Source organism: Clarias gariepinus, chromosome 8 (assembly GCF_024256425.1).
Source record: "Clarias gariepinus isolate MV-2021 ecotype Netherlands chromosome 8, CGAR_prim_01v2, whole genome shotgun sequence".
Taxonomy (NCBI): domain Eukaryota; kingdom Metazoa; phylum Chordata; class Actinopteri; order Siluriformes; family Clariidae; genus Clarias; species Clarias gariepinus.
This window is the reverse complement of record NC_071107.1, coordinates 22,501,454-22,528,037: the sequence shown is the minus strand read 5'-3', so window position 1 is coordinate 22,528,037 and position 26,584 is coordinate 22,501,454. Positions and strand designations below refer to the sequence as shown.

At 37.3% G+C, this 26,584-nt stretch overlaps 1 protein-coding gene across 2 annotated transcripts in view; it reads left to right on the top strand.

Moving 5' to 3' along the window:
- The window catches only part of letm1 (leucine zipper-EF-hand containing transmembrane protein 1), a 32,490-nt gene extending 6,138 nt beyond the window's left edge, over window positions 1-26,352 (top strand). Inside the window, exons 2-15 of one of the 2 annotated variants that reach the window (XM_053502149.1) lie at window positions 4,808-4,865; window positions 5,129-5,606; window positions 11,893-12,036; window positions 12,236-12,373; window positions 13,608-13,811; window positions 13,904-14,023; window positions 14,152-14,283; window positions 14,428-14,589; window positions 16,057-16,173; window positions 17,242-17,376; window positions 18,510-18,703; window positions 22,234-22,266; window positions 23,035-23,173; window positions 24,397-26,352. In XM_053502149.1, the coding sequence (XP_053358124.1) occupies window positions 4,808-4,865; window positions 5,129-5,606; window positions 11,893-12,036; window positions 12,236-12,373; window positions 13,608-13,811; window positions 13,904-14,023; window positions 14,152-14,283; window positions 14,428-14,589; window positions 16,057-16,173; window positions 17,242-17,376; window positions 18,510-18,703; window positions 22,234-22,266; window positions 23,035-23,173; window positions 24,397-24,552 (2,210 nt within the window). In that variant the 3' untranslated portion in view covers window positions 24,553-26,352. The remainder of the gene's footprint in view (window positions 1-4,807; window positions 4,866-5,128; window positions 5,607-11,892; window positions 12,037-12,235; window positions 12,374-13,607; window positions 13,812-13,903; window positions 14,024-14,151; window positions 14,284-14,427; window positions 14,590-16,056; window positions 16,174-17,241; window positions 17,377-18,509; window positions 18,704-22,233; window positions 22,267-23,034; window positions 23,174-24,396) is intronic. The other variant, XM_053502150.1, reaches the window with a different exon arrangement.
- The last annotated feature ends 232 nt before the right edge of the window (window positions 26,353-26,584 follow it).

Below are 26,584 nucleotides of genomic sequence, written 5' to 3'. Positions count from 1 at the left end.
CCACCCGAGGCTGCGCCCACAGAGAGAGCTGGGAGGGGCCGGTCCGGACATCACAGAGGGGAGAGTCAGTGCGATGCTGCCACTCTGCCTGCTGCCCACCGCTTACCAGCCTGTGCTCGCATGCCAGTGGGGCACTGCTCACCAGACCTGCATGTATACAACCGTCCTTCCCTTTCGTTCCATTCTCCCTCCTTTAACCCTTTCCTTCCCCATTTTCATAAATAAATGACCCTTTTCCCTGTAAGCTCTCGCCTCGTGTCCATGCTTCATGGTGCCGCCCGTGCAACATGGGTCGAACCCGTTACAATTTGTTTTGTTCTTTTGTAATAAGATTTTTCTTTTTTGCTAAGATAAAGGGTTTTATGAGGCACAATAACATAAACTAGTTATTATTAAAGTTTAATTATAAAATACTGTGTACTGTACAAATGTCTTGAGCTATTAAATATCGCTGGATTCTTTATCCATATGGGTTAGCTATCCAGAAACATGAGTTTAATTTTTGTAGGGTCTTTCACAGTTGCCCAGGTCATGCATTTGTTAGGCACTTCATTATTTTCACCAGTGACCAGGTTTACTGAGATATTAGATTTAGCTGTTTTTAATGGGACAGAATTAAAAAAAAAAACGGTTATATTTGGTTCTCTGCCCACTCATCAGTAAGACAGTAAATATTTATTACTTTTTGGCATTTATTTACTAAGAAATAGAAGAGATGTTCTTGTGCAATGACTGTGTCCCAGTATAAAACCAACTTCATTACACTGTAGAACAGCTTGGAAACAGCAGGGCTGCTGTGTTTAAGTGCTCAAACAAATTTCGCTTTGGGCACTTTTCCTGCTGCCTTCTTTTCAAGTCAAGTCTCTAAGAAATCATGAAAGGTCTAATGTTTCCTGCATTTCATATTACAAAGTCAGTCAGTTTTTTTTTTCCCACTACGTCACAGGCATGTCACTGCTGTCAGCGTTAAGTATTTAAAAAAACAGATTTATATTAGCCAGATCAAACAGACATTCACATAGTAAAAGTGTTGATCATTTTCAAATGCTTCTATGGTACCGTTTTTGATCCTTAGTACCAGGGTACTTTTTAAGTAGCAGTTTGCAGTGGAACTTGGCACAGTTAGTTAAATATCCACAAATTACCTGGATTTATAAGCAGAATTACAGCATACCTTATTCTATACTGTGCTCAAAGCTATAGATGAAAGTTCATTTGACTACATCTGACAAGAAGAAAGCCCTAAGCAGACATTCTGCTCGAGGCAAGTCAGTGCTAAGCCCTGTAATGCCAGAGCATGTGTATGAATGTATTGTACTGTGCAAAAGGTCTAAGGCACTAAGACCTACTAATTATTTTAAAATGCTGTTTAAGAGGTTTGTTCTGTATACAGTTGCAGTCAGAAATGTATATATACTCATCATGAAGGTAAATGTGATGGCAGTGTTGTGCATTCCTTTTTTTATTTTTACATTATACATCCTTAATAACAGAAGTCCCTGAGGATCTGATGGCCAAGTTTTAATTTATTTTGGGTTTACTGAAATCAACATAGGATCAAAATTATACACACATATATGCAGATTATTAATCCAATGTTGCTGAAAGTGCCATAATGTATTATAATTTGCCATGTCGAAGGCATCTTTACTTCCTGTTAGTGGTCTTGATTGATCTCATCTAGTAAGTTCTCTGTGCCATAAAAAGGGATGTTTGTCAGCACTCGTTAAACTGAGCAACAAAAGTCCAAGGAGCTCAGTGCAGATATGAGAAAGAGAATGTTAGATTTACACACATTTATACAGATTTATGAAAAGATTTACACAGGTCTGTCTCTTGGAGCTATTTCTAAACATGTTCATTTAAGTTATTAATTAGATGCCTTGACCCTGTTCATTACCACTGTAATGTCTTAATTATTGGAAATTAGTTCATTTATTATTAGTGGTATTAATTTAATACTGTAGTTCCCTCAGTGCTGAATGTGATTGTCATCGAGGAAACGTCTAAAAATATTAGACGTCTGCCCGCTAGGCCTGCGCACCAAACTGCTTCACTACCAGCGAGTATCGAAAAATGCCTCGTCATTCAGTACCAAATTTTGATAGCTAAGGAGTTATTAATCAATGTCAGTGTGCCAGAAAAAAACTGCAGAATGCTGATTACAACCCTCAGAGATGGGGCTCATGTCTGTGTGTGTGAGTGTGTGCGTGTGTGTGTGTGTTGTATTTGGAGAGACTACGAGGTATGTCGCACAGTATAGTTGTCTCATCCTTGACTTTATCAGAGTGTGATGCAATACAAAAAGGACATCGGCGTCCAGACATATATAACACAACGAAATTAAGAGACACCTGAATGTGTTTGAGATTCATTTAAGAGCAGGAACTTGCTCCGGGTGGGTTCAGCTGGTACAGAAGCCATCCAGGAGTGTAAGTGCTCTCAATTCGATTATTGCTTTTATACATTTTATTTATTAATATAATAGTTTTTGCATGAATGTGCTAAAATGAAGTGTTCAGTCAGCAGCAAAAGAAAGTGAAAGTGAGTGTTGTTAACATGCAAGGTGGTAAAAGTAAGCGGCAAAGTCTTGGTCTTTTCCATTTATTTATTGGCTGATATTCTGTAAGCCAAAGAAGCAAGTTCCCATTGCTTTCTCTTTGTGTGAATTTACACACCAGTGTAAGGAGACAACTTTGAGTTGTGTTAAATGAGTTTAGTTCATTTATTTTAACTGCTGTTAGTGGGAAAATGCCAGATTGCCAAAACATGCATATAATACATACATAAATGGGTTTATATTTTTATGCATGAAAAAGCTCTGAGTGTGTAAAGTGTTTTTCATGACAAAAAGTCAAACAATAGAACTAAAGAGTATTGTTACACAAAGAGTACAGCTTATGTCATTAATATCAGTACCGCCATTTAATATTTTGGAATGATACCGAATCCTACCACCCTTTCAACTAATCCAATCCGAAGTGGGCAAAAGTCTACAGATGAATTATGAGACGATCCCCACCATGACAGGCTTATCATTTTAATTTATACACATTCACATTTCATACAAACGTAAATAATTCTTTTGATTGTGTAAAGCTACATTGCACCAACGTCAATTGTTAAAATTGCTATTTAAATAAAATTGAATTGAATTGAATTGAACATAATGAGAACAACCCCCAATTAACATTTTCCTTATAAAACTGCAGAAGTATACATTAAATAATTCATATTTCTAAAGGCAACAAAAGGTTCACTGTACAAAAAATAAATTTCCAAAGGTAAAAATATATCTTTTTTGACAATAATCATTTAATTATGTACTGTATGTCTAAAGGCTGGAGGTGTTTTGGTACTTTTAGGCGATTAAAAGTCAGGGAAAAGGACTACTGTAGTTTCAACTCTACCTTAATCAAACAAAGGCTCATCTTTGCCCAGGACTTTAACCAATCTCCAGGAAACACTTAGCAGGTTAAGATTTCCAGTGATCTTAATGGTACAGGAAATTCCTTGACCCTTATTGTTGTTCCTGCTCTGATTTTGCTCGTCTTTTCCTTGTGTTTGCTAGTTGGCTCGAGGCCTGCCTGAAAACATCTCTCCCAGTGCCAAACCCTTTTATATTTTTTAATTGTCTTTGTACACTCTCCTGCCAGTGTTAGGTTTTATTCTAATGTATGACTGTCTACTTTACCTGCTAAGCTTGAATCTTATTTATTAACATACATATTATTAATATATTATGCCCACTATAGTGTAGGTTCCCCTTGTGCCACCAAAACAGCTCTGGCCCCTCAGGGCATGACCCTGTGGGTATGATGGGGTATCTGCCACCAGGATGTTAACAGCAGATCCTTTATGTGCTATTATTTTGTTCTTTTGATCAGAAATAAAATAAAATGTTACATTTTCAATAAACAGATCCCCAATATGCCTACATACATGAATTTTGGCTATAGTTCCAGTAATAAAAATATAACAGTGCCGGTAAGGGCATATTATAATAAACAGAATGAGTAGTCAACCTCTCATATCTGAGAGTAGTCTACTAGTCTGAGTCGTTTGTTCTTTTAAATCTGCATAGCGTCTATGGGAGTCACGTGACAAAAGAATGAATGATTCAGAACAAAAAGACTCAAAGGTAACTACTCATTTTTGTTACCTGTTAAAGACTTGTTCAAAAAGAAGGAATCGTTCATGAACGACCCATCACTACTGGGCACCACACGGCAAACTGTGATGTAATGAGTTAGGGATGGAAATCACCAGGGACCTACTGATATGATATTATCATGATACAAAGGTGGCGATTCTGTAAGCATCATGATTTTATTAATATTCCAGTTTCATAATAATCTTTTTTCAGACTTTTCAAATGTTACAATTCTAAACAAACTTAGAAAACCATTTGCCACTGCCACACATCTGCCTGTCAATGTGTAAATAATTTAGAGAGGATTGTAGAAAAAAAAAAGGCAAAAAACAACAAAAAAAAAGATTTGGGCTCAGTGTGGTCATAATTGAATTACCACATAAAATCACGAAACATAATTGTTTTATGCACTGTTGCAACATCTACCTACATTAGGATGTTTTTCATGTTGAAGCTACACAGCGTATTTGAGTAAATTGGGGTAGATACATGTTTCTACATTTCCATAACACACAGAGTCACTTCTACGCCTGAAAAAGCCATTTTATAAAGTAACTAACAGATTATCATTATGAAGACTGTTTAATAACTAAATTCTTCACTGTGAGTTCAGAGGTCTTTATGTAAAGTACTTGTTTTTTTTTCCCCTCTTAGGAAAGCTGAAAGAAATAGCCTGCTTCAGTTGTACTGCACTCCGCTTGTCTGGAAACAGGTATGCAGAGCTCACGGCACGGAGGAATACACAGTTTGCATTTAATTATTTGCCTCTTTTGTTACTACTTTAATTAACTAGCTTTATGTAATTGCTTATCTGAGTTCCCGGTTAAAGAACAATTAAATAAATGGACATTCGTGTGTGTGAGTCCTTCATTTTCATCAAGAAGCTTTTTTGTTTAAAAAATGATCTAGATTCTTTCTGAAAATGATTCAATGATATTTGAGTTGTGTTTTTGTGTGTCTCTCTCTCTGTAATAGTCCTGAGATTTTCCGAGGCAGTTTGGCAGCTCAGACGTTCTCTCGTGTGTTGTATCCTGACCGTTCTTATGTGCGTCAGAGCTCATTGACCGGTTCATCTCGTCTTTGCTGTGCCGTCCTGATCCCCAAGCCCACTGTGCTATGCCACACCCACGCTGTCTCTGATTGGACAGTTGCGCAGTGGACCACTCCAGTACGGTGGGTTCACACTTCAAGCTGTCTTCATGACGAGTCCAAAGTGGAACGCTCTCTGCGTTCGTTAAAAGACCGAAATAAAAAGCTTGAGGAGGGAGGACCCATTTACAGTCCTGCTGTAGACGCGGAGCCAGTGCGGCGAACACTAGGGCAACGTGTGATCGATGAGGTGAAGCACTATTACCACGGGTTCCGGCTTCTGTGGATGGACACGGCCATTACCGGACGCATGCTGTGGAGAGTGCTGAACGGACACATCCTGTCACGAAGAGAGAGAAGACAGGTACAAACACTGATACATATACACTGTTACCCAGACAAGACTATATGGCAGTAATATTGAGGAAGTGCATGGAGATATTGTTACCTGGCAGCCTTGGGTCCACTTTTTATAATATCATAAAATTTTATGCACAAAGTGTAAGTGAATTCCAGGCGTTTCTATTACATTTATTTTGCCCATATGGAAAAAGCATATATGTGATGTTCTGAATTGAATTGTATCTGATTAACGGTGACAGCTCTGTTCAGTTCCAGGTCCTTATAGCTATTCATAACATTTTATATAATCTAAAACATAAACTTAGTTATGGTCATGTATTTTATTAGATTATCTATTTACTTATTCGTTTATTTATTACTGTGACCGAGAAGTGTAAAACAAAATAACAAAACCGAAAACAATAACAAATTTAAAAAACAAAATAACAAAACCAAACACAAAACAACAAAACTGAAAACAATATAACAAATCTGAAAACACAACGACATATCCAGATACAAAATACCAAATTAAAAAACACAACGACAATTCAGTCAAACGGTAGGTATAGTTTGCGAATTAAATTCTTATCGCTGATTGGATGAGACATCTGTCACTCAGTTATCCCATCAGCGAATGAAATTCTTATTGCTGATCTTTAGTGGCAGATGTCTTGTCCAATCAGCGGTAAGAAATGTAATTCGCAAACGAAATATGTCGTTGTGTTTTCTGATTTGTTGTATTGTATATGGGTTTTTATTATTTTGTTTTCATTTTGTGATTTAGTTTTTAAATTTGTTATTTTGTTTTGCACTTCTCAGCCACCGTAATTTATTTTATTGAAAAGAGATACAAATGGGCATGGGTATTTGAACATCCGGTTAATGGTTTGACCCGCCTTATTCATTTACGGTAAAATACATTTACGGTATTTAGCATATACACTATTTAAAGCAACTAACGTAAAAGCATTAAAGTCAGGTTTTTGAATTAGTTGTACAGGTTTAGTGTTCATTTAAGTTTTATTAAGGAGGTGACGCTTCTGTCTTTGTATGATGACAGTCGGCAAGTCAGGGGTTGACACAAACTCAGGATGTTCATTCTACCACTTCTGAACTTCTTTCTTAAGTTAGAAGTCATAAGTCTGGAGTTTTAAAGGGATGTCAAGTCACTTTAACCCATGTTTGTAAGACTAAGGAAACATGATCTTGAGCGAGGGTTACTGCCGGGAGGTAGAACAAACATCCGTGTGCTTAAACCTGACATACAGTGCAGCAACAGGAAGCCAGTGGATCAAATACGAACCATGCAGCTAGAATTTGGATCAATTGCAGGTGTCAGAGGCTGATTAGAGATCAAAAAGAGTCAGGACTGCTGATAGACTGGATGATCTAACAGCATGCAGCTTCTCAGTGAGAGCTCATGGTCAGTTTCTTTGGATGTATGCCCACACGGCATGACTCAGTTGCTGCATGATATTTTACACCGGCCTCTGTTCTCGCCTGGAGCAATTATTCTTTTCAGTAATACAAACCTGCGCTGTTACAAGGTTCATATAAAGCTAATTCAGTTATCCTTTCTACTAGCAAATACATTATATGGCCAAAAGTATGTGGACACTCGACCAATCAAACCTATATGTGCTTGTTGTACATTCTGTTCCAGATTTAGTCCTCTGTGTACTGTTAGTATGTTGTGTATTAAGGCTTTGTACTAGATTTAGAAGCATGGCTGTGAATATTTAGGAAGAAACCATGTGGCATGTCAGCAATTTAACAATTCTCTCAATGTCTGTCACTATGGTCATGCCCACCTCTGGATGAAAAAAGAGATGATACTTACTGGATGCCAATGTAAAACGACCATTGTGTAACAGGGTACACGAACAGGCATGGCATGGATAATATAACCTTCTATCATATACCAAAACACATGGTAAGATGCCAAAGGTACCACATAATTGTGTGGTGTTAAATGTGGCAGGTTCAGAGCCTAGATCCATAAACATCCCCAGAGGTGTAAAAGATTCATTAAGTTCAAAATTGAGGTGATTATGAGAATATCTCCATGGGTCTTGTTCGTTATAAATTTTTCTGCTGTGCATGCTGTCTGTGAAGTACCCGGAGCATAAGTATAACGTAAGTAATCGGGTCGAATTCCACAATCCTAGTTCTGTGCAAAAATGCATTCCAGAGTTCAATTGAAAGTCATAACACGCTTCTGAAGTCTCACTGAGCCAAATCAAGTCTGTAGCTTTCGAAGTAAAAAATTTAACCTCTTCTTTCTATCATCGGAAAAGTCTCATTGGATTTGGGCAGCAATTTGCTTTTTGGCACAAGACTGTGTTAAAAGTATTTTTAATAAATACACCTTAAATTCCACTGTAACCTTGAAGGACCAACCTGATTTAGCTCAGACAGACTGACACTTTGGACACGTTGTCATTCTGGAACAGGTCTAGGTAAAAGGAAGTTGTAATGCTACATCTTACGGAGACCTGCAATACAATTATGTGCTGCCATCTTTGTGGCAGCAGTTTGGCCTGGGATCACAGATGGGTGTTATAGTTAAGTGTACCCATTCTCTTTTCTTCTTCTTCTTTTTTTTAAATAAGTAAGTAGCGTCAGTAGCTGTAGCCGTTAAAACAATGGGGCAGTTATAACGTTCATGAAATTTTAACAGACCCCAGAGAGTGCACTGCTTTTAGTGTGGCAAGAATCTGAAATAATGAGCAGACATCCTGGAACCCTTTTGCAGTGCATGTAGTTTTTATTACTAGTCATTACTAGTCACCTGTATTTAATTTGTCAAATATATACTGTACGTTGCTTCTGATGGAAGGAAAGCTTTACTGTAAAAGCTGTGAAAGAAAATGGAGCATTAAAATTATTATAGCTACATTGAAAAAAAGTATCCTACCTGTTTACTGGCTTTTAATCGCATTATTTCTCAAAAATGGCTGCATTGTGTAGCCGGTGTACAATATTGTATTCTTTGGCACAATGTTAATTGATTCTTTTAAATTATCAATTGCATTATTGGAAACCAAGCACTTTGTGTGGAAACATGATCCTAAATTTTGTGCATTGATAAATTGTTATAGTATCTTTTTTGATTTATTGAGGTTGAATTAAATTGCAGAATCTTCCTTTACTTCATTCTTCCTCGTACTTGTTCGAAAGCATCCGTCAGATTTTCCGTGTCTCCATCTCTTAAGATTTGTTTACTTCTTTTGATCTTCTTCATTCACCTCTTCTCCCTGATAAACAATGATGACCGGAAAAGCTGTGGTGATGTGCTGTATTTAGTTGAATTGTGGGCGTGTGTGTCCTCTGATGGCCAGATGCCCAGTCTCCATGTTATTATAATGCAACGTGATACCCCCTGGGGAGCCGCTGCCTTTCAGACACAGGTAAAACAGGGGACAGCAGAGGCCATGCTGTAACAGAAGTCATCCCTATAATTAGCATTATATTAGCAGTTTTTCTGTTTCTCTTACATACTAGCATGTGGAAAAACCACCAAACTGGTCTGTCCACATCTCTGCTGTTTTTGATGCATTCCAAAGAGTTCCTTTAACACATTTCTTGTAGATACCATGCGGTATAATCTCACTAGCATAATTCTAATGTCTGAGCGTCTCATCCTCTCAGACAGACACATGACTCAGTTACTGCCTGTGCTGCTCCATTCCCGGAAGATCTCTGCCCATTATGGACTGAAATAGACACACTGCCCTTTCGTTTTCCTGATCCCTGATTACAATCTACATAATAAACCATTTGCCTGGTTTAATTCCACCTTGTTTTGTTTGTGCACACAGCAACGATGCCTTAAAAGCATAGTTGGAATCTGGTATCATGCCAAATTTGTTACATGGTTGGACAGATCGTCTTGTAAGTCTTAGTCTTCATTTCTGTTGGATAAATCTTACATAATAAAGTCCCTTCTTTAGCTAACCATTTTTTGGCAAATTCCCAGCCTAGCCAGTCTTTGTTCTTGATGATCATGCTGTGTGATTAGCGTGCGGCCTTCAAACTGTAACACCTTTACAACGTTACTTCTAATGAGCTTGATTTCTCACCACCTTATTAAAGGGCAAATACAAACTTGCACTGACTGGCTGCATGTTGCAGCAGAAATTGTTCTTAGACCGGCAACAGTTTTCCAGCCTTCAACAGTTTAGGTTTATTGAGCCTGTGAACAATGTAGACTCAGCTTCTTGCTCTTGCCTGACCAGGGTGAACCCTGATGAGGTCTGCTGCTGTTCTTCTTGTGACATCTTGAGGGTTCTGAGCTGCTTTACTCTTCACTTTAGTGTAAAGAGAGTTTATTCAAGTTAATAGCCTTCCTGTCAACTCAAGAATTGCTACATCATTTTGTCATTGATGAAAATGACTCTGACACACTCAAATTACCCCATCTGGCACCAAGAACCATCCGAAAGTTACTGAGATTAAGCCTTTTTCCTATTCCTATATGTCATTTGAACTTCAAACTAACTGTATCTGCACGATTTTATACATTGAGTTGGTGCCGCATTATTGGCTAAGTGGTTGTTAGGAATTTTGATTATAAATCTACACAAAGTAGCTTATGATGATGAAGTGTGTGTAGGAGTGTGTGGTGGGGGTGTAATCAATATGAAAAACAAAAAAACACTGTACAAAAGAGCTATCAAAATAGATGTAAGACAAACAAAGGTTTAGAAAAATATCAATAATCCTTTGATTACAGAAATTTCTCCTGCTATCTTAATTAAACACTTAATTAAGAAATGTAAATGATGTGTAATTTCAAGCACAGGATGCTACTAAGAGTCAAAGAATCATTAGGAAGAAGTTGACGAGATTACGCGGCTCAGATGGGGGAAAATGAAGCCAATCTGAACATGGAGAGAAAATGTCAAATTCATATGAAATTCCATTTGGAGTCTCAGCATATTATTGAACAAATCTCTACTAAATCCTAAACTAATTATAAAGCTACAAGAATAAACTACACTTATTAAAAAGAATGTTTAACAAGATTGATGATGCAAAACTATTGGCCGACAAGATTTATTGTTTGTATTTTAAAATGTCAATAGTGTTGGTGTTCTAACAAACCATGAACTTCATCCCAGAGTTGCAATACTATTAAATACTATAAATATGCAATATGAGGGGAAAACTAATAAGAAATGAAATGTGCATGTTGGGGAAAACAGGTTAGTTTTTATAGCCGGCTTTTGGATGCCATGGTTTTTAAGTTTGCCTAATATAAGCCATTTGTTTTGTATCTTCACCAAAACTGTTAGAAAGGATTCAAAGGAATTAAAATGAGCAGAGTGTAGGCATTGAATGACTTGTTATAACCATCTTACACAATTAGTCCCCATACAATTCATGTGGGTCTATACAAGAAAAAAAAACAGATTAAATGCCTTTACACATTCTCTTAGCTTGATTTGGCATCCACTCAAGCTTCCTACCACCATTCCTCCTCTGTGTGTCTTTAATGCTTATTCGCATTCAGCCCAGAGGCTTTTGATGTCACTTCTTATCCTCTTTTTCTCCTCTCCTTTCTAAAGCACCAGAACCCATGCCTCTTTTTTTCCTTGTCCCCTTTTTTCCGTTTACCCCTCTGTGACAGAGGTAATATACATGTCAATAGAGGAAAGCACAAAGCTTCTTTTCATCCCTTTTGTCTTTGTTCCTATAGGACCACGGACATGCAGGTGGAGAGAGGGGAGAGGAACACTTAAGATTTACCCACATGTTTTTAAGCCCCGTCCGCATTTTTATATAAAGTCAGATCGGTAGATTTTTAACAAGATTTTCTTACTGCCATAAACAGCCTCTGCTAATTTACTGTTTTTTTAATCAGTTCTAAAAAGAGAGCTAGCAAATCAAAGATGACTAAGGATGGAAAAGAAGGAAGGAGTGAGAATGGGGGATGGGATGCGTGGAGAGAAATGGTGGAGGGTCAGAACTAAGATAGGCCTTAGTCATCTACATGTACTATGCCCCTTGGGTAATTAATCAGGTTAATGTATTCTATAATAGGTTATATATAAACCTTAATTACATTTTACAAATGACTATTAGGCAACAATGAAGAAATTTAGCGTAATAATAGTATAATAGACAGGTAAGCAGGAATTACTGCTCAACATGATGCCTACTGTACAAGAATTCACATTTTCACCGTCAGATCATGTGATATCTTAAGCTGCTTCCACTCAGTAATGCGTTACGTATTAAAAAAACAACTTAGACTTCAAAGTGCAAAGTGTATGCAATTAAATATTTTTTGTCTTTTTCAGTTCCTAAGGACATGTGCAGACCTATTCCGGCTCCTGCCTTTTCTGGTTTTTATCATCGTACCATTTATGGAGTTCCTGCTTCCTGTTGCTCTGAAGCTTTTCCCCAACATGCTGCCGTCGACTTTTGAGACAAAGTCCAAGAAGGTGCCGTGAGCTTTCACCATCTGTTCTTCCTCCACAGCTACTGCTCTTAGTTTTGATTTATACGCTAGGCGCTAACATTTCCTATTATGTCAGTTTGACGAGTATTTTTGTTAACCTAGTCATTGCAGAGTTTGAGTATACTTTGAGGATTTTTTTTTTCAGCCTGAAAACGTTATGAACAATATTTTACATGCTGCAGGAAGAGAGACTGAAGACGGAGCTGAGAGTGAAGCTGGAGATGGCAAAGTTTTTACAGGACACAGTGGAGGAGATTGCACTGAGAAACAAAGCAGACAAAGGCAACGTGACCGAGGAGTTTTCTACCTTTTTCCAGAAGGTGACACCTCAATGCAGATCCCTCACTGATTAACACCAACCACAAAGCAACGTTGAAAACGCCAGTCATTATGATTAAAAATGATCATACCACAGTAAGCTCCAGACCAATCCCCAGAACGTTCCAGGAGTACTTAATGTTCCTATAATCACGCTGGGACGTTTCACTGAGTCTTTCACTCTGTCCCTCTGTTTTCCTACTTTCTGTTTCTAAATGGTTACCACAGAAGTTTTAGTGATAACATGGCAGATGATACTCAGGAATTGAACTTTTGACTTTAAATATGAACTTTTGTAAGATAAAGATGAAAAGGAAGAAGGTATTTTACCAATTTTAGGCCAATTTAGGTATTTTAGACCAATTTTACCAGAAACAACCTGTAGCTTAGATGTATAAATCAGTGTGATCAATATAGTGAGCTGACGTGCTATACAATGAGCCTTTCTGCTTCAGGATCTATTCCCAGTAGCAGTGCAAAAACAAACTGCTACTGGGAACAAACCAGTGGCAATATTGTGACTTCACGTTCATCTGGATTGCAGTTTAAACACATTTTACACAAGAAACAACACTGCATTCCCAGCATGCCACAACTGCTCTATACTCCACCCAGTGTCTGCAATCATACACAACTATCAAAATAAAATATTAAAAACCTTAAATTAATTTATGCTTTTTCTATTATGTTTTTTTATTCTGTTTATTATTTTCTTTAGTACGTCACACCCCTAAACACGCTGTTGCTGCTGCCAGAAAGAACATTAAACATCATACATGATTACACCAATATATGTAATCACCCCCCTCTTGATACCAATAATAATTATTATTTATTTTAATTAATGCTGAGCAATGCTAATTACTGTGATTAGTGTTAACCACAAATTGAGACTAAGCATTAATGCCACAACAATAAGCACACGCTGATACTGATTACACTTATTAATACTCCCACACTGATTATTCATTTATTTATTCTGATCACTAATAAAAGCTATTATTATATTTGACTCCCAGAACACATTACAGAAATATAATCATGTCTGTGCCATATCTAATCTTCAGGTCAGGTCAAAGTTTCCAAAGAGTTTGCAAACCTCCAACAGTCCTACATTGCCCCCTTGTGGACGTTCTGCACTTATACCCATGCTGTATGCAAATTTTACATATTTTCAGGCAAATAATACATTACATGCATTTTTCCTTTTATTCTTTCTTTCTTACCTTACATAAGATCCGTGATTCAGGTGAGAGGCCTAGCAATGAGCAAATCATCCGATTCTCCAAACTCTTTGAGGATGAGTTGACCCTAGACAACCTGACACGGCCTCAGCTGGTAGCTCTATGCAAGCTCCTGGAGCTGCAGCCCATTGGCACCAACAACTTCCTCCGCTTCCAGCTCATCATGAAGCTCCGCGCCATCCGCGCTGATGACAAGGTGCCTGACCAGACTCTACATTTTCTCTTTAACCCCAACTAATCAAGTCTAATTTACACATTAGTTCTGGGTGTGTGATCTTGTGTTGGCAGCTGATAGCAGAGGAAGGAGTAGAGAGCCTTAATGCAAATGAGCTGCAAGCAGCATGCAGGGTTCGTGGCATGAGAGCTCTGGGGGTGACGGAGGACAGGCTTAGAGCGCAACTTAAACAGGTAAGACACACTTTGATCTGTTCCAGCACTTCAGAGTAATGAATTAGCTGTCAGATCTGCACTGTGTTCTGTCCAGTGTGCTATATACAGTATAATTGAGATTGTCTGCATATCTATGTGTATGCCAGTGGCTGGAGCTTCATTTGAACCAGCACATCCCGACATCTCTGCTGCTGCTTTCAAGGGCTATGTTCCTTCCTGACACTTTGTCCCCAGAGGACCAGCTTAAAACCACACTGCAGACGTTGCCTGAGATAGTGGTGCGTACATTAGACATGCTTACCTGACCCACAGAGTGTGTATGACACGTTTTTGTCTAAGACCCATCCATCATCACATTAGCTACAGTTTGTAACTGTAGTATTAGAGTTGTACATGCATGTCATGTTTGTGTGTTTTTGCAGGCTAAAGAGGCACAGGTGAAAGTGGCCGAGCTTGACTTTTCTAAGGTGGATAACAAGACTAAACTGGAGACCATGCTGCAGGAAGAGGCTGCTATTCGTCAGGAGAACAGAGAGAGGGAGCTGGAGAGGCTAGCGGAAACCGCAGAGAAAGCAAAAGAACAGGTGTGAGCGTAATTTAAATTAAATCTACACAAATTCCATACTGGTGCCTGCATCTGACTGTTATCTCTTTACCTTAAATTAATTTTTAATTATTAAATTTAATTTTTAAAATTAAAATTAGATTTTAATGGAAGGCAAAGCTAGATGTTAAAAAGAATGCAGAAAGTGGAGGTGTTTGTTCTTAGCAAAGATAATCCAGTGTAATTTGTATGTAAAGAAGCCAGTGCAGTCATGATTAATCACCCTTATGGTGCCAAGATAAATATAGGACATGACTCGTGACTAAATACATATTTTAATACAAAGTGTATTGTTATATTGTATATACTCTTAAGTACCCTATTTGAGTGCTCCCACCCTCCCAAAAAAATCTTAAGTAATTAAAACACTGGCTGTGAAGTTATCTGCACCCTTACGATAAATATTTTGTGCTTCCTGTCCTTGAGAGAATAAATTATTGGAACAAATAAACTTGTATAAGTGTAAACAGTTGCAAATGGGCCATGAGTTTCACATAAGGCATGCACAAAAAAGCACATACCTTTCTGTCTTTTAAAAAAGCAACACCAAAAAAATCTGAGTATATGGGTCCACCAAGTGCAATATTCGCAATTAAATAAATTGGTATTTGCATTATTTGCATTATGGTGATGGCATTAATGCTGTTTTTGCCATGTTGGCACCAGGCTTCAGTACCCAATCCTAACTACAGTATGAGGGAACTGAGTGTTATAAAATCTAAATGTTGAGTAAAAGTAATGTTATAAAAAGTCATGTACCAGATTTAATAAAATATTTTAAAGGGAGTATTTTGCGGACGATGAAAGAAGTACAAGTTAGCGTAAACAAAACTTAAGATACTTACCCTCACAAAATTTTATTTCTTTGTATTAATAAGTTAGGTGGAGAGAAAGACTGCCATGTACGTGGACTTTTACCTGAAATACTAATATCACTGATTACATTAATGCTGGTCAGCTTATTCTTATCTTTAACCTTTTAACAATTTCTAAAACCTCGTTACCATCAACACCAGGCTACTCATGCTAGCTCGAGATAAACAAAGTAAAACTTACTTTTACATACATATTTGTTTGTTTAATCTAAAACACTGACTATACAGTTCAAGTGCGTGTACCATGACAGCCCTGTTCACTATTTAACATTCAGTGAATTAGAGTTGCTGATGTTTCTCTAAGGGCTTGTAAAAAAGGTTGATGTGGCCTGGGCATGAACTAAGTTCATGAAATTTTTTTATTACAAAATGGATGAGCCTGTTTTTTACAGCCATAGCTTTGTGTGTACATTTTGGTTTGTGGATGATTCTTTAACTTGATTGGTCTATCTTTAATGCAACTACAGTAAAAGTGTCCTTAACTACGAATTGTGTTTCTTTCTGTTAGAAAATGTGAAATACATCCAGACTTGATTGATACGGCTGATGGAAGGTTTTGTATTTGTTTGCAGAAGGAGGATGTGGGGGTAGACCTGCGGGCAGACGCCGAGCTTGCTATGCCTAATGTAGATGTGGCTATTCACGCTGAATTATTACGAGACACAGCACCAGTGCTGGATGGCATTAAGGTATGATTAACACACAGATAATTCACATGATAAAATTACTTAGCAGGACTGCTCCTGATGTTTTAAGACATGTTTACTCTGTTGTCATAAGAGAAACTGAACAATAAAGCTTTATTTTGTTCTGATATTAATGTTTAATTAGTCTGTAATTGATTACATAAAACGCTAAGCCTTGTATTAATTATTAATAAATGAGATGCTGAAAGGTGTTATGTCTTTATAGATTGTAACTCGTATATGTATACGCAGTTAACCTAAATCAAGTTTATCTGCAGAAATCAGGCTTGTATTTGCGAAACCTATTTTCACACACTAAAGTTCTTAGAAACTGTTATTCAGTATGTCACAAACCACAAGTACTATCATAACTGTTGTCCCAGGGGGGTGTAGCGCTGTTCCTGAAACTGACAGACATCTTCAGCTTGAGCAGTGCGTGTGTGTGTGTGTGTAACGTGTGACCTTGTGTGTGTTGGCTTATTTTCTCCATGCTGCTGTCAGTTTGAGCTGTGGCAGAAGTATCTGCGCATCAAGGTTCTGTACTTCTGTACCTTCCCGTACCCAGACATCAGCACTCTTCTGCTCCTCAGCACAAGACCTTTTAACTTGCTTTTAGATATATATATCTTTTTACTACTAATAAAAATTTTTCTTTTAAATTCTGATTTCTACTAATGAGGAGCAGAAATAGTAGGTGTAGCTGTTGGTCTTTTGGCATGCTTTACTTTCCAGTGTATGTGTGTGTGTAACCTGCTGTAAATGTCTTTCAGTTACTACTTTCCTGTAACCTTTCACACCATTAGTTCTCCCATTAAATATTTATTCCCGTTATAGATTTATTCATCTGCATTAGCATTACACACACCTAACTCATTTTCAGACTCAGCACCCTGGAGCTGTCTGCCTAACATACCTGTTTTTTTCTTTGTGTGTGTATGACTTCCTCCTAGTGCAATTACTGTAGAATGTTTGTGTTTTCCCTTTTCTGTTCATGCATTCCATGTCTGTCTGTGTCCATGGGCTCGGGTGCGGCGATGTAGAATAACTGTTATATAAACTTTGACTAATCAGGGAGAGGAGATCACTAAGGAGGAGATTGACATGTTGAGTGATGCCTGCACCAAGCTCAAGGAGCAGAAAAAACTCCTGACGAAAGAGAAGGAGGAGCTGGAGGAGCTGAAAGACGATGTGCAAGAATACAGTGAGGTGAGGGGAACACACTAGCACCTTCGCAAGTTTCTGTGAAAATACTAATTGTGAATGAAACCCCCAGGGCTGACTGTTTGTTTTAGAAACACAGGGATAAGTGCGTCTGTAAATCATTATTAGCAATTATTCTTATATATAATGGAGAGTTAAAAATGATCGGGATGTGGAATTTATTTGCATTATTAAGCTTTTAGAAAAACAAATGCATCACTTTTAGACATAATCTTCTTGCTTTTCAAGAAATTTGTCGATCAAGCTTTTGTATTCCCTCGTTAATAAAGCTATTTTAAGCTGAGCTGCGAGCCACAAATAGACTGCTGTCTTCACTTTTTCATCAGAAGTGAATCTTTGCCCTGCTTTCAGGGAAGCAAACATCAGCAAGATCAGGACTACATGGAGGATGCTTTAACACCTCCAAACAAAGTTTCTGCAGAGTGTGGGCAGACGTGTCCTCCTTGATGACTAACACTTGCAACCTCTCGCAACTATTCATACACACTTTCTGAAAACACAAGAAAACTTTCCCCATACTGCACACAAAGTCTTTGATAATATCAGCACCCTATAAGTACACCCTCACACCCCAAAAACAAATCCCTGCACGCTGCTCTTCTGTCGTTCATATTATAAGTAGGGCATCCGTTTTCGCTCGCACCGCAGTTACAAGTGAAATTGTGTAACACGTTCACACCTGCACAGCGGTGACTGGGAAGACGTAGCCTTAAACGGAAAGTATTAATATAAATGGAGTCTGGATAATTGTCTAACCCTCCCTCCTACTGATGCAAAGTGAATATTTCAGCAGTGCATTTTCAATTTCATCAGCCTCAACCTCTTGCACAGTAGGGGTCACTGTCTTACTTGTGCTGTTCAGTCTACATCTTCAGGCAACTAGGGGATAATTAGAGTAACAAGTTCTTGCCTCTAAACATGCTGAGGCAATTCTATATGCGTGTCCATGGGAAAAAAGAAAATAATAATAAGCTTAACAGATTCTCAGAGAAGTCTATGCTCTTTTGATTGATAGTACTGTGACAAAGATGAGTAATTGAATTTATAGAAAAAAAAAGTCAAGTTTGTTTAAAATGTTCTCTCCCTAACACCCATACTTTGTTTTGGTTGTGTGTCAGGATCTGGAGGAGATAAAGAAAGAGCTTTCGAAAACTGGCCTGGAGAAAGAGGTGGAAGAGTCTAAAGCCAGTAAACATCTGTCACGCCGAGTGAACCGTATGATCGGGCGCATGGATAAGATCATAAACGAGTTAGAGAAAGACAAGCTGGTGCTCGATGGACAGATGGATGGTAAAACCACACCACCAGTTGGGTAAGAAAGTATGATTTTTCCTTTCAGTTTTTTTTTTTTTTTTGTCTGTGTTTCGTGCATGTGTGTACATACAGGCTGTAGCCTGTCAAAATGAGTTTTTACTGTTCCATACAAAATCATTGAATAGTGTTTTCAAAAGAATAACAAATGATCCATGTTACAATTTACAGAGAAAGGGGTCTATTTTTTCAAATACAGTGGATATAAAAAGACACATCCCTGTTGTAGTTTTCAGCCAAAAAATTAAACCAAGGTACATCTTGTTATGTCCTTTTACACTTAAAGTGTGATACCAAACAAATAAAATTTCAGTGAAAAGGACTCACTGTTTATTATAAGGAAAAATATATATAATAATCAGGTGTGAATTAGTTTAGATTTTTGGACATTGCGATTTTTGGATTGAACAGCCCAAAAATTTAGCGTCTGGTTTATTTCAAGCAACTATATTTCTTACATGTTTTGAAGTGTTAAAAACTAGAGATCGATTCAGTTATGTATCTTTTGTGTGGCAATTCACGGCTCACCCCACTGCACCAGAATTGATTTTTAAAAATACAATTTTCATCTATAATTGTTTGTGTTTGGGGTGGCAAAACATCACAATATCTCTATAGTCCTAGATTCAAGTTCAAGTTTAAGTACATGTGGCGTGCTGTAAACTATTCAGATGTTGTCAGACAGCACACCATCTCGAGTGGTAGGAGTGAGTGAATTACTTTCTTTTTGTTTAGAATTGTAACAAAATCAGAAAAAAATTAACATCGAATATTTATAAAATCGCAATACAAATAAGATCAGCACCTTTGTGACATTGTATCACCTGGACCCGGTCCCTGTTAAATACTACTTACTGTATTTATATTAATAAACATTAACAATTTATGTAACATATGTTGTTGATTATTTAAAGGTCTCGTCTTTCACAAAGCAACATTATTTTTTTCATGCCAATCTTCCTTTTTACACTCCAGTCCAGTATGAGGCAGTAGTAGTGCACCAAACAGCCATAAACCTGAAAGAAAAAACATAGATAATCTCACAAAATGAGAAATTTATTGGCGGAAAAGCATTTATTACCTGTATTCAGGGTTGCGGGGGGCTTGGAGCCTATCCCAGGAGACTTAAAGCACGAGGTGGGGTACCTAATTAATTTAAAAAGCATAAATCGAGGCGGCACTGTGGTGTAGTGGTTAGCACTGTCGCCTTGCATCTCCAGGGTCTGGGTTTGATTCCCAGCCTGGCTTGATTCCTGTCTCTATGTTCATGGAGTTTGCATGTTCTCCCTGTGCTTGGTGGATTTCCTCTGGGTATTCTGGTTTCCTTCCACAGTCCAAAGATATGCAGGGTAAACTAATTACTGTTCCCAAAATTGTGTTTGTGTGTGTGCTTTGTGATATCCCTCCTGGGATAGGCTCTAGGTCCCCATGACCCTGAATACAGGATAAAGCGGTATAGAAGATGAGTGAGCATGAATCGAAAAATGGAATCATCAATTCACTTAATTAAATCGATCAACAATATTATTTAAATTGCATAATTGATTAAACAGCTTTAAATGTGCATACCCTCTGACTAATGCTTAGATAAAGCACTTTTTGCCTGTAATGGAGCACATCTGGATTTGCCAGATTTAGTCCTTGCAAAAATATTTCAGATTTATCAATTAGCACAGCATGCTTTGTTATTCCATAAAGTTTTCAATGGGGTTTAGATCAAGGATCTGTCGCGTAATCTAGTCGATTATTTAATTGCTAAATAAATTGTTCTTGGAGCCAGTCATGAATAGAGCAAAAGCAGCCCCATTCATAGTAATAAGCTGATTTTTTTGTTTTAAGAATGACCAAAACGTTTTATCTGGGTCCAACTTTTTTATTTTTTTTGAGAAAAGGCTTCTGACTATCAACCCTACCCGTATTCCATACATATGAGGAATGTGAGAGGTTGTTGTCATATATAAGGAATGACCGAGGTTGTGTAGGTAGGTTACTTGCCACACATTCCTGCAGCTCCTGTAATGTTGCTGCAGATCTCTTGGCAGTCTTGTGGAGTCACATGCCATATTAGAGAACTGTATGCACACCTACAGTATGTAACTGGGTTATTGTTAGTTTTTTTTGCCCTCCTTGTCCCTCCCTGAAACAGTTCTAATTGTTTTTCAGTTTATTTTTGTTGAGTAGCTGGATGTTAAAGGTCGAAAAGGATCAGACATTAATTACCTTGGTTTAAGTTTTTTTTAAATCACAAAACGTGCAATTTTAGTGGGTATGTGCACTTTTTATATCCATAATTATCATACATTGGATTTTTATATGAATTCCAGGTAGCATAAGAAATCAAGCTAAATAGTAGCGATTTCATAAAGAGGAATAATGAACATAAATAAAATGTAAAAAAATTTAATAGAAGTAAAATAGTTTTCACTTTTTGTAACCTAGTTAGAATTTACTGTGAATGAGCTCTTTGTATATTTGAGTATTGCACAATAATCAGTCAATAATACTGGAATGTTTTGGAATAATTATAGTTTTTTTTTAATGCATTTTTAAAAGAAAAGAAATCATAAATATCCTAGTGCATGTAGTCATTCAGTGTCTGAAATCCCTCCCTTATGCGTTATATATTAAATGCTCTGTATATTACCATAGCAGACACTTATATCAGCAGTTCAAATAATAATAACTGAAATAAACAGAATTCAATAAACCCAAACTGGAAAAATACAGACATAATAAAAGCAAAGTTCTTTATTAAATGCTACTACCACTACAAGTACCTATTGGCTTAAAGGTTTCAGCTTTTGATTTCTGTAGACTGCTCCATGTCAGTGCTTGTAAGTGTGTATCAGTAGTACACTGGATTTACAGCACCCTTAAAGTAATAATGTAGTGAAATATCCAAGGAATATCATAGACTACAAAATGGCTTATGTACAAAAAACATTTATGAATAGGGAATGAATTCAGACACAGCACTAGTGTGTAGATGTAGAGTACCAGTCAAAAGTTTGGACACACCTACTAATTCTGTGGTCTTTCCTGAGTTTTCTTTCCTTCTACATTGTAAAACAATGCTAATCTCCTCTAAACAGTTGATATTGAGATGTTTCTGTTATTTATGGTCTCCGCAGCAGAGGTAAGTTTTGGTCACACAAATGCACATGACAATACTGCTCTTGCAAGAACTATTCCTGAACAGCTGACATTCATGTCTTAAAATAACAACTGTTATTGTTGTCATGTAATTACCTAATGCCATGTATGGTATTTTATGGTTGAAAAATTCCCAGTATTGTTCTACAATGTAGAAAATGAATCACTAAACAACAACAACAAAAAAATTAGAAGGTGTGTCCAAACTCTTAACTGGTATGTACTGTATGTTTGTACAATCTGTGATGCATAATGGGATGTTATCCTCAGTAAAATGGTGGCGAAAGGGACAGCTTCAGCAGAGCTAATTATAAAAGAGGTTCTGGATTTAATTAATAGTTTACCTTTTGTTGTTTTCTTTTGTTTTCTTCTTTATAGATTTTTCTTTGAGAAATGTAATGACTTACAAAGGTAAGAAAAGAAGTTTAAGCCTCTTAAGTTAGTCCTTTTGTGTCATGAAGTCATTTACATAGATTTTCTGGCTTTTAAAGTTTCTTTCAGCGGTTTATTTTAATCAAATATATTTTTCAGGATCAGACACAAGTTAATTTGCTTGCCAATTACTAACTTGATGCTAATGGGTGAATTAATTTATTTATTTTTGTTCATTTTGTTTGTTTTTTAATATCATACACCTTTTCATTGCCTGAAAGTGATTGTGTTAAACTTCGTCTTTAGTCTGGATTGGTGGTTTAAATTAAATAAAATTTCTGTCCTACCTTTCAAATTTGACAAATGAAATATGAAACCACAGTTCAGTGTTATAATAGATATTGTTCTCAGTGATGATGATGATGATGATTATAATAACAAAACAAATCAGTACCTTACTCAATACCACACAAGGTATAATTGCTTTCCTTTCCTGCATGGAAGTGAAAAAAATCTCATGTTGTGAAATGCTATCCTTCCTGCAAGCAAAACCAATTATTTCCTAAATACTCAAAACGTACCATTTTATTGAAACAGAAAAAAACACTGAATATGTGAAATACCGTCATCATTTACATGGAGAATTGACACAAAAGATGTGCAGAAGTGGTTTGAGAACCTCTTGTACAGTAATTCCATGAGATTGGATGAGGTTTACTAGCCAGCTGTCTCCTCCTCCATCATTTTACTTCACCATTGTCTTAGTGTCTAAATGCTTCCTGAACACTGCATGTTGCTTTCCTTTAGGGAGAATCTGATTAGCATCAATGAGCTCATTGCTGTTATGAGGCAGATCCAGAGCATTCCAGAGCATAAGCTGCTCAGCATCGCCGACGCACTGGATGAAAACAAGGATGGCAAGATAGACATCGATGACGTTATAAAGGTAACAGTCCTGGCCGTGATAGGTGTGGGTGATATGTGATAAGGATAAACCACTATGGGTTGTGCTGCTACCAGAAAATAATCAACAGAGAGATTGTGTTGGAACATATACACTAAGGTTTTTTTTTTTTTTTTTTTTTTTTACATTTTATTTATAAAATTGTTTATTTATCAGCCATATTATCGATTATCAATTAAATACTAGTAAACTGGCGACAGGATCATTGGCACCCAAGGCTCATCCATGCCAACAGGAACCCAAAGGCTAGTTTGTTTGGTCTGATCCCACAGAACAGCCAATGCAATACAAATCTCTAAAGAAAAGTCAATGCAGGACATGTTGGAAAGGAATCAGAACACTTAGTGAACAACCCACCACACACATGGCCCAGCAAGAGCCCAGTGCTGCCATCCTGGTGGCACAATGGCAAGCGACACTATGTTGTGCATAATGGTTTGCATTGTAATAATATGGCTGATCACTGTAAATAGGGTGGATCCAAAAGTCTGTATCCATAGCCAAAATGTTATTGAAGTATAATTTTCAACGAACCCTCCAATTGACTGCCTCGCACTTTGCAGCACTCGTATATATACACTTAATACGAGATGATTTCTTCATTGTTGTTTTATAATATGCAGATGACTCCTACGAAGTAATTTGAGTAGTCTTAGATCTGGTTTTATTTCAGTCCTCCAGTGTTGGTTTTGGGCCATCTTGGCTCTGAAATAATATCATAAGGGAAATAAGACATCTCATGTAAGGGAAAATGCAATCCTGCATACCAAAAAAAAAAAAAAAAACCCTGAAAATATAAAATATATTTTCCCCCATTTACTCCTCAATTTGTTCACGTAATTTCTGTCCACCAGCCAGCTCTTCTCTATCATATGACAGCTGGCACCCAGGGAGGACGGTGAATCAAAACATTAACTTAGCCGAAGTGATTCCTCCAAAACATTAACTTAGCCGACAGCATCTGTTTTCATAGCTGTTCGTATATATCATTTATATATATATATTTAAATATATGTGTTTATATTTTTGTCATTGCAAGGGGGGAGAAGATATTCCATCTCTTTCATCCATATATCAGAAAAATATATTGTAAAAGTGTATTGAGTCTAATTGAGTATAATATATATGTGTATAATATATACACTACATACTGCATGCTATAATACTGCTTTCACTGGGCTTCTCAATATACACATATGTTTTAGGTGGTGGAGCTGATCGATAAGGAGGATGTAGACATCTCCACGGCGCATGTGGCGGAGATCATGTTGATGCTGCAGAAAGAGGAGAAGCTGGTGGAAAAGGAAAAAGCGAAGGAGAAGGCTGAAAAGGAGCAGGCAGTTAAAGTTCAGCAAAACTAAACTAATTTGGTCATGGCAAGCTACCCTGAAGCAGGAAAGCACAGAGGAGCCACTGGTGCTGTAGCCACTGGTTTCATACTTGAAAAAAAAGTAATTTAATAAAAAACCTAACATTTATTTCACCATCTAACCATCAATCGGCAGTGATGTCACTTCATGTGAGCTGAATCGCTATTTTTAATTTGCACAATTGCACCATCATCATTCCACTGCCACTGTTGTCATTTGGATCTATTCTTTTTGTGTTGTTTTATTTAAACCAGGCTCTTTTGCGTTGAATTAATTAGCAGATGCTAATGAGTGTTGCTCAGTGTGCGCTATTGTATTCGTCTGGAAACCAAAGTATATTTGCAAAGGTTCTACCAAACTCAAGGTCAATATGCAACTGCTACAGACTGATTAGGAGGTCAGCGGTTAGAGTGAGAATAGTCTTAGCGATGTAATTATTTTATGTTCGCTACACTGTCATGGCCTTGAGTGAACAAACATAACCTTTCCTGGTAATGTCAGTGATTTACAAAATTGTGCAGCTGAAAGTCTTCTCTTTAATCAGCATTTTAATAGTGTTCCCTTTCAGCCTCTGATGAAACCCGGAGTTTTGTGGATGCGTTTATTAGGGGTCTAGTTAACCTTGGAACAAATGCAAGCTGTAGACTCGTTATTCAATAGACTGGAGTTCTTTAAGGATCTGTAGAGGACAGATGGTGAAAGAATTTTTTTGGGTGCTTAATGTGTGTAGTTGTGAGCAGAGAAGATGAAGTGACCTCTTTGCACCGCAGACAAGTTTAAGGTATCTAGGCCTCGGCTCAGACCCAGTATGGTGAGGCCAGTCTGGGTACAGTCACTTCAAGGTCTGGGTAAACACTCGCACCATACATGGAGAGGGTAGCTAGCAGATACAGGGACACACATTTTATTATGTCAGCATAACATAGTTGCACAGGGCACAGCAGACAGTGAATACATCACTCCCACTCCTAAACATGTCACCGAGAGAGAACAGAGTGTCTGACCTGAAAGCACCGACTCTGTGTTGCATCAGCGAGACAGACGGAGCTCTGTTTTGGAGTCAGGGTGGCGTTCTCTAACTTTAGTCTTTAAGCTTAATCCAGGCTGCAAACACGGGTCAGAGGTCAACCTTTACCATAGTAAGAATTAGTATTTATGCAGCTATGTATGGCGTTTGGGCCTTAAACCACATGAATTGATTGCACATTAAAATCTCATCTGTTGTTTAAAGGGAGCAAAAAGTACTGATTTACAGTTGCACTATGATTATTTTAATCTTTTTCTTTTTAATTGTTATTTTTATTTTAAGGTTATGATTTAGACTCAGGAATGTTTATGTAAAGGGCTGCAGTTGCAGGTTAGAAGGGGAAGTGAGCTTGTAAGTTTTGAACTGGAAGAGAGCGACCGTCCTTTATCAAGTGGCAGGAGATTATATTTGGGTGAGTTTTTGAGGGGATTTTGAGGGGAGAGTTATTATGGAATTTCTCTACCCTGAAAGTGCACTACTGTCCTCCAGCGTTAATGTGCAGTCATAAGGTCTGACGAGGAGTTTTTACAAAACTCAGTCATGTTGTTGTTGAACTTTAAAATTTTAAAGATTAAAGAATTTTAATCAGAATTTTTAATCAGAAGAAAAACAGACGACTGGAAAAACAGGGTAAAACTGTCCAGGATGTAACCACTGTTTACTTCATCCAAAGTTTTTACTTAATTTAAAATGGCATTTATTTAATAGAAGAATCCAGAGAAATAGTTATATTATTGTTGTTCAAAGTCCAGTTTTTTGTTCTGTATTGATTAGGCTTGTCCCAAAAACGGGTAATTGTTTAAACCTGTGTACTGGCTCTGTATAAAGATAGGCTAGAGTAGTATTATAAACTGAAATGTGCTCCTATCAAGAAAAGAGTTTTTTTTTTTATTAGCCAAAAAAGGATATAGTGTGGGTAATTGTCCTGACTGATTCTCTGTACTGTACAAAAATAAATAAATAAATAAATAAAATTATCCTAAGCCGAAAACCAAT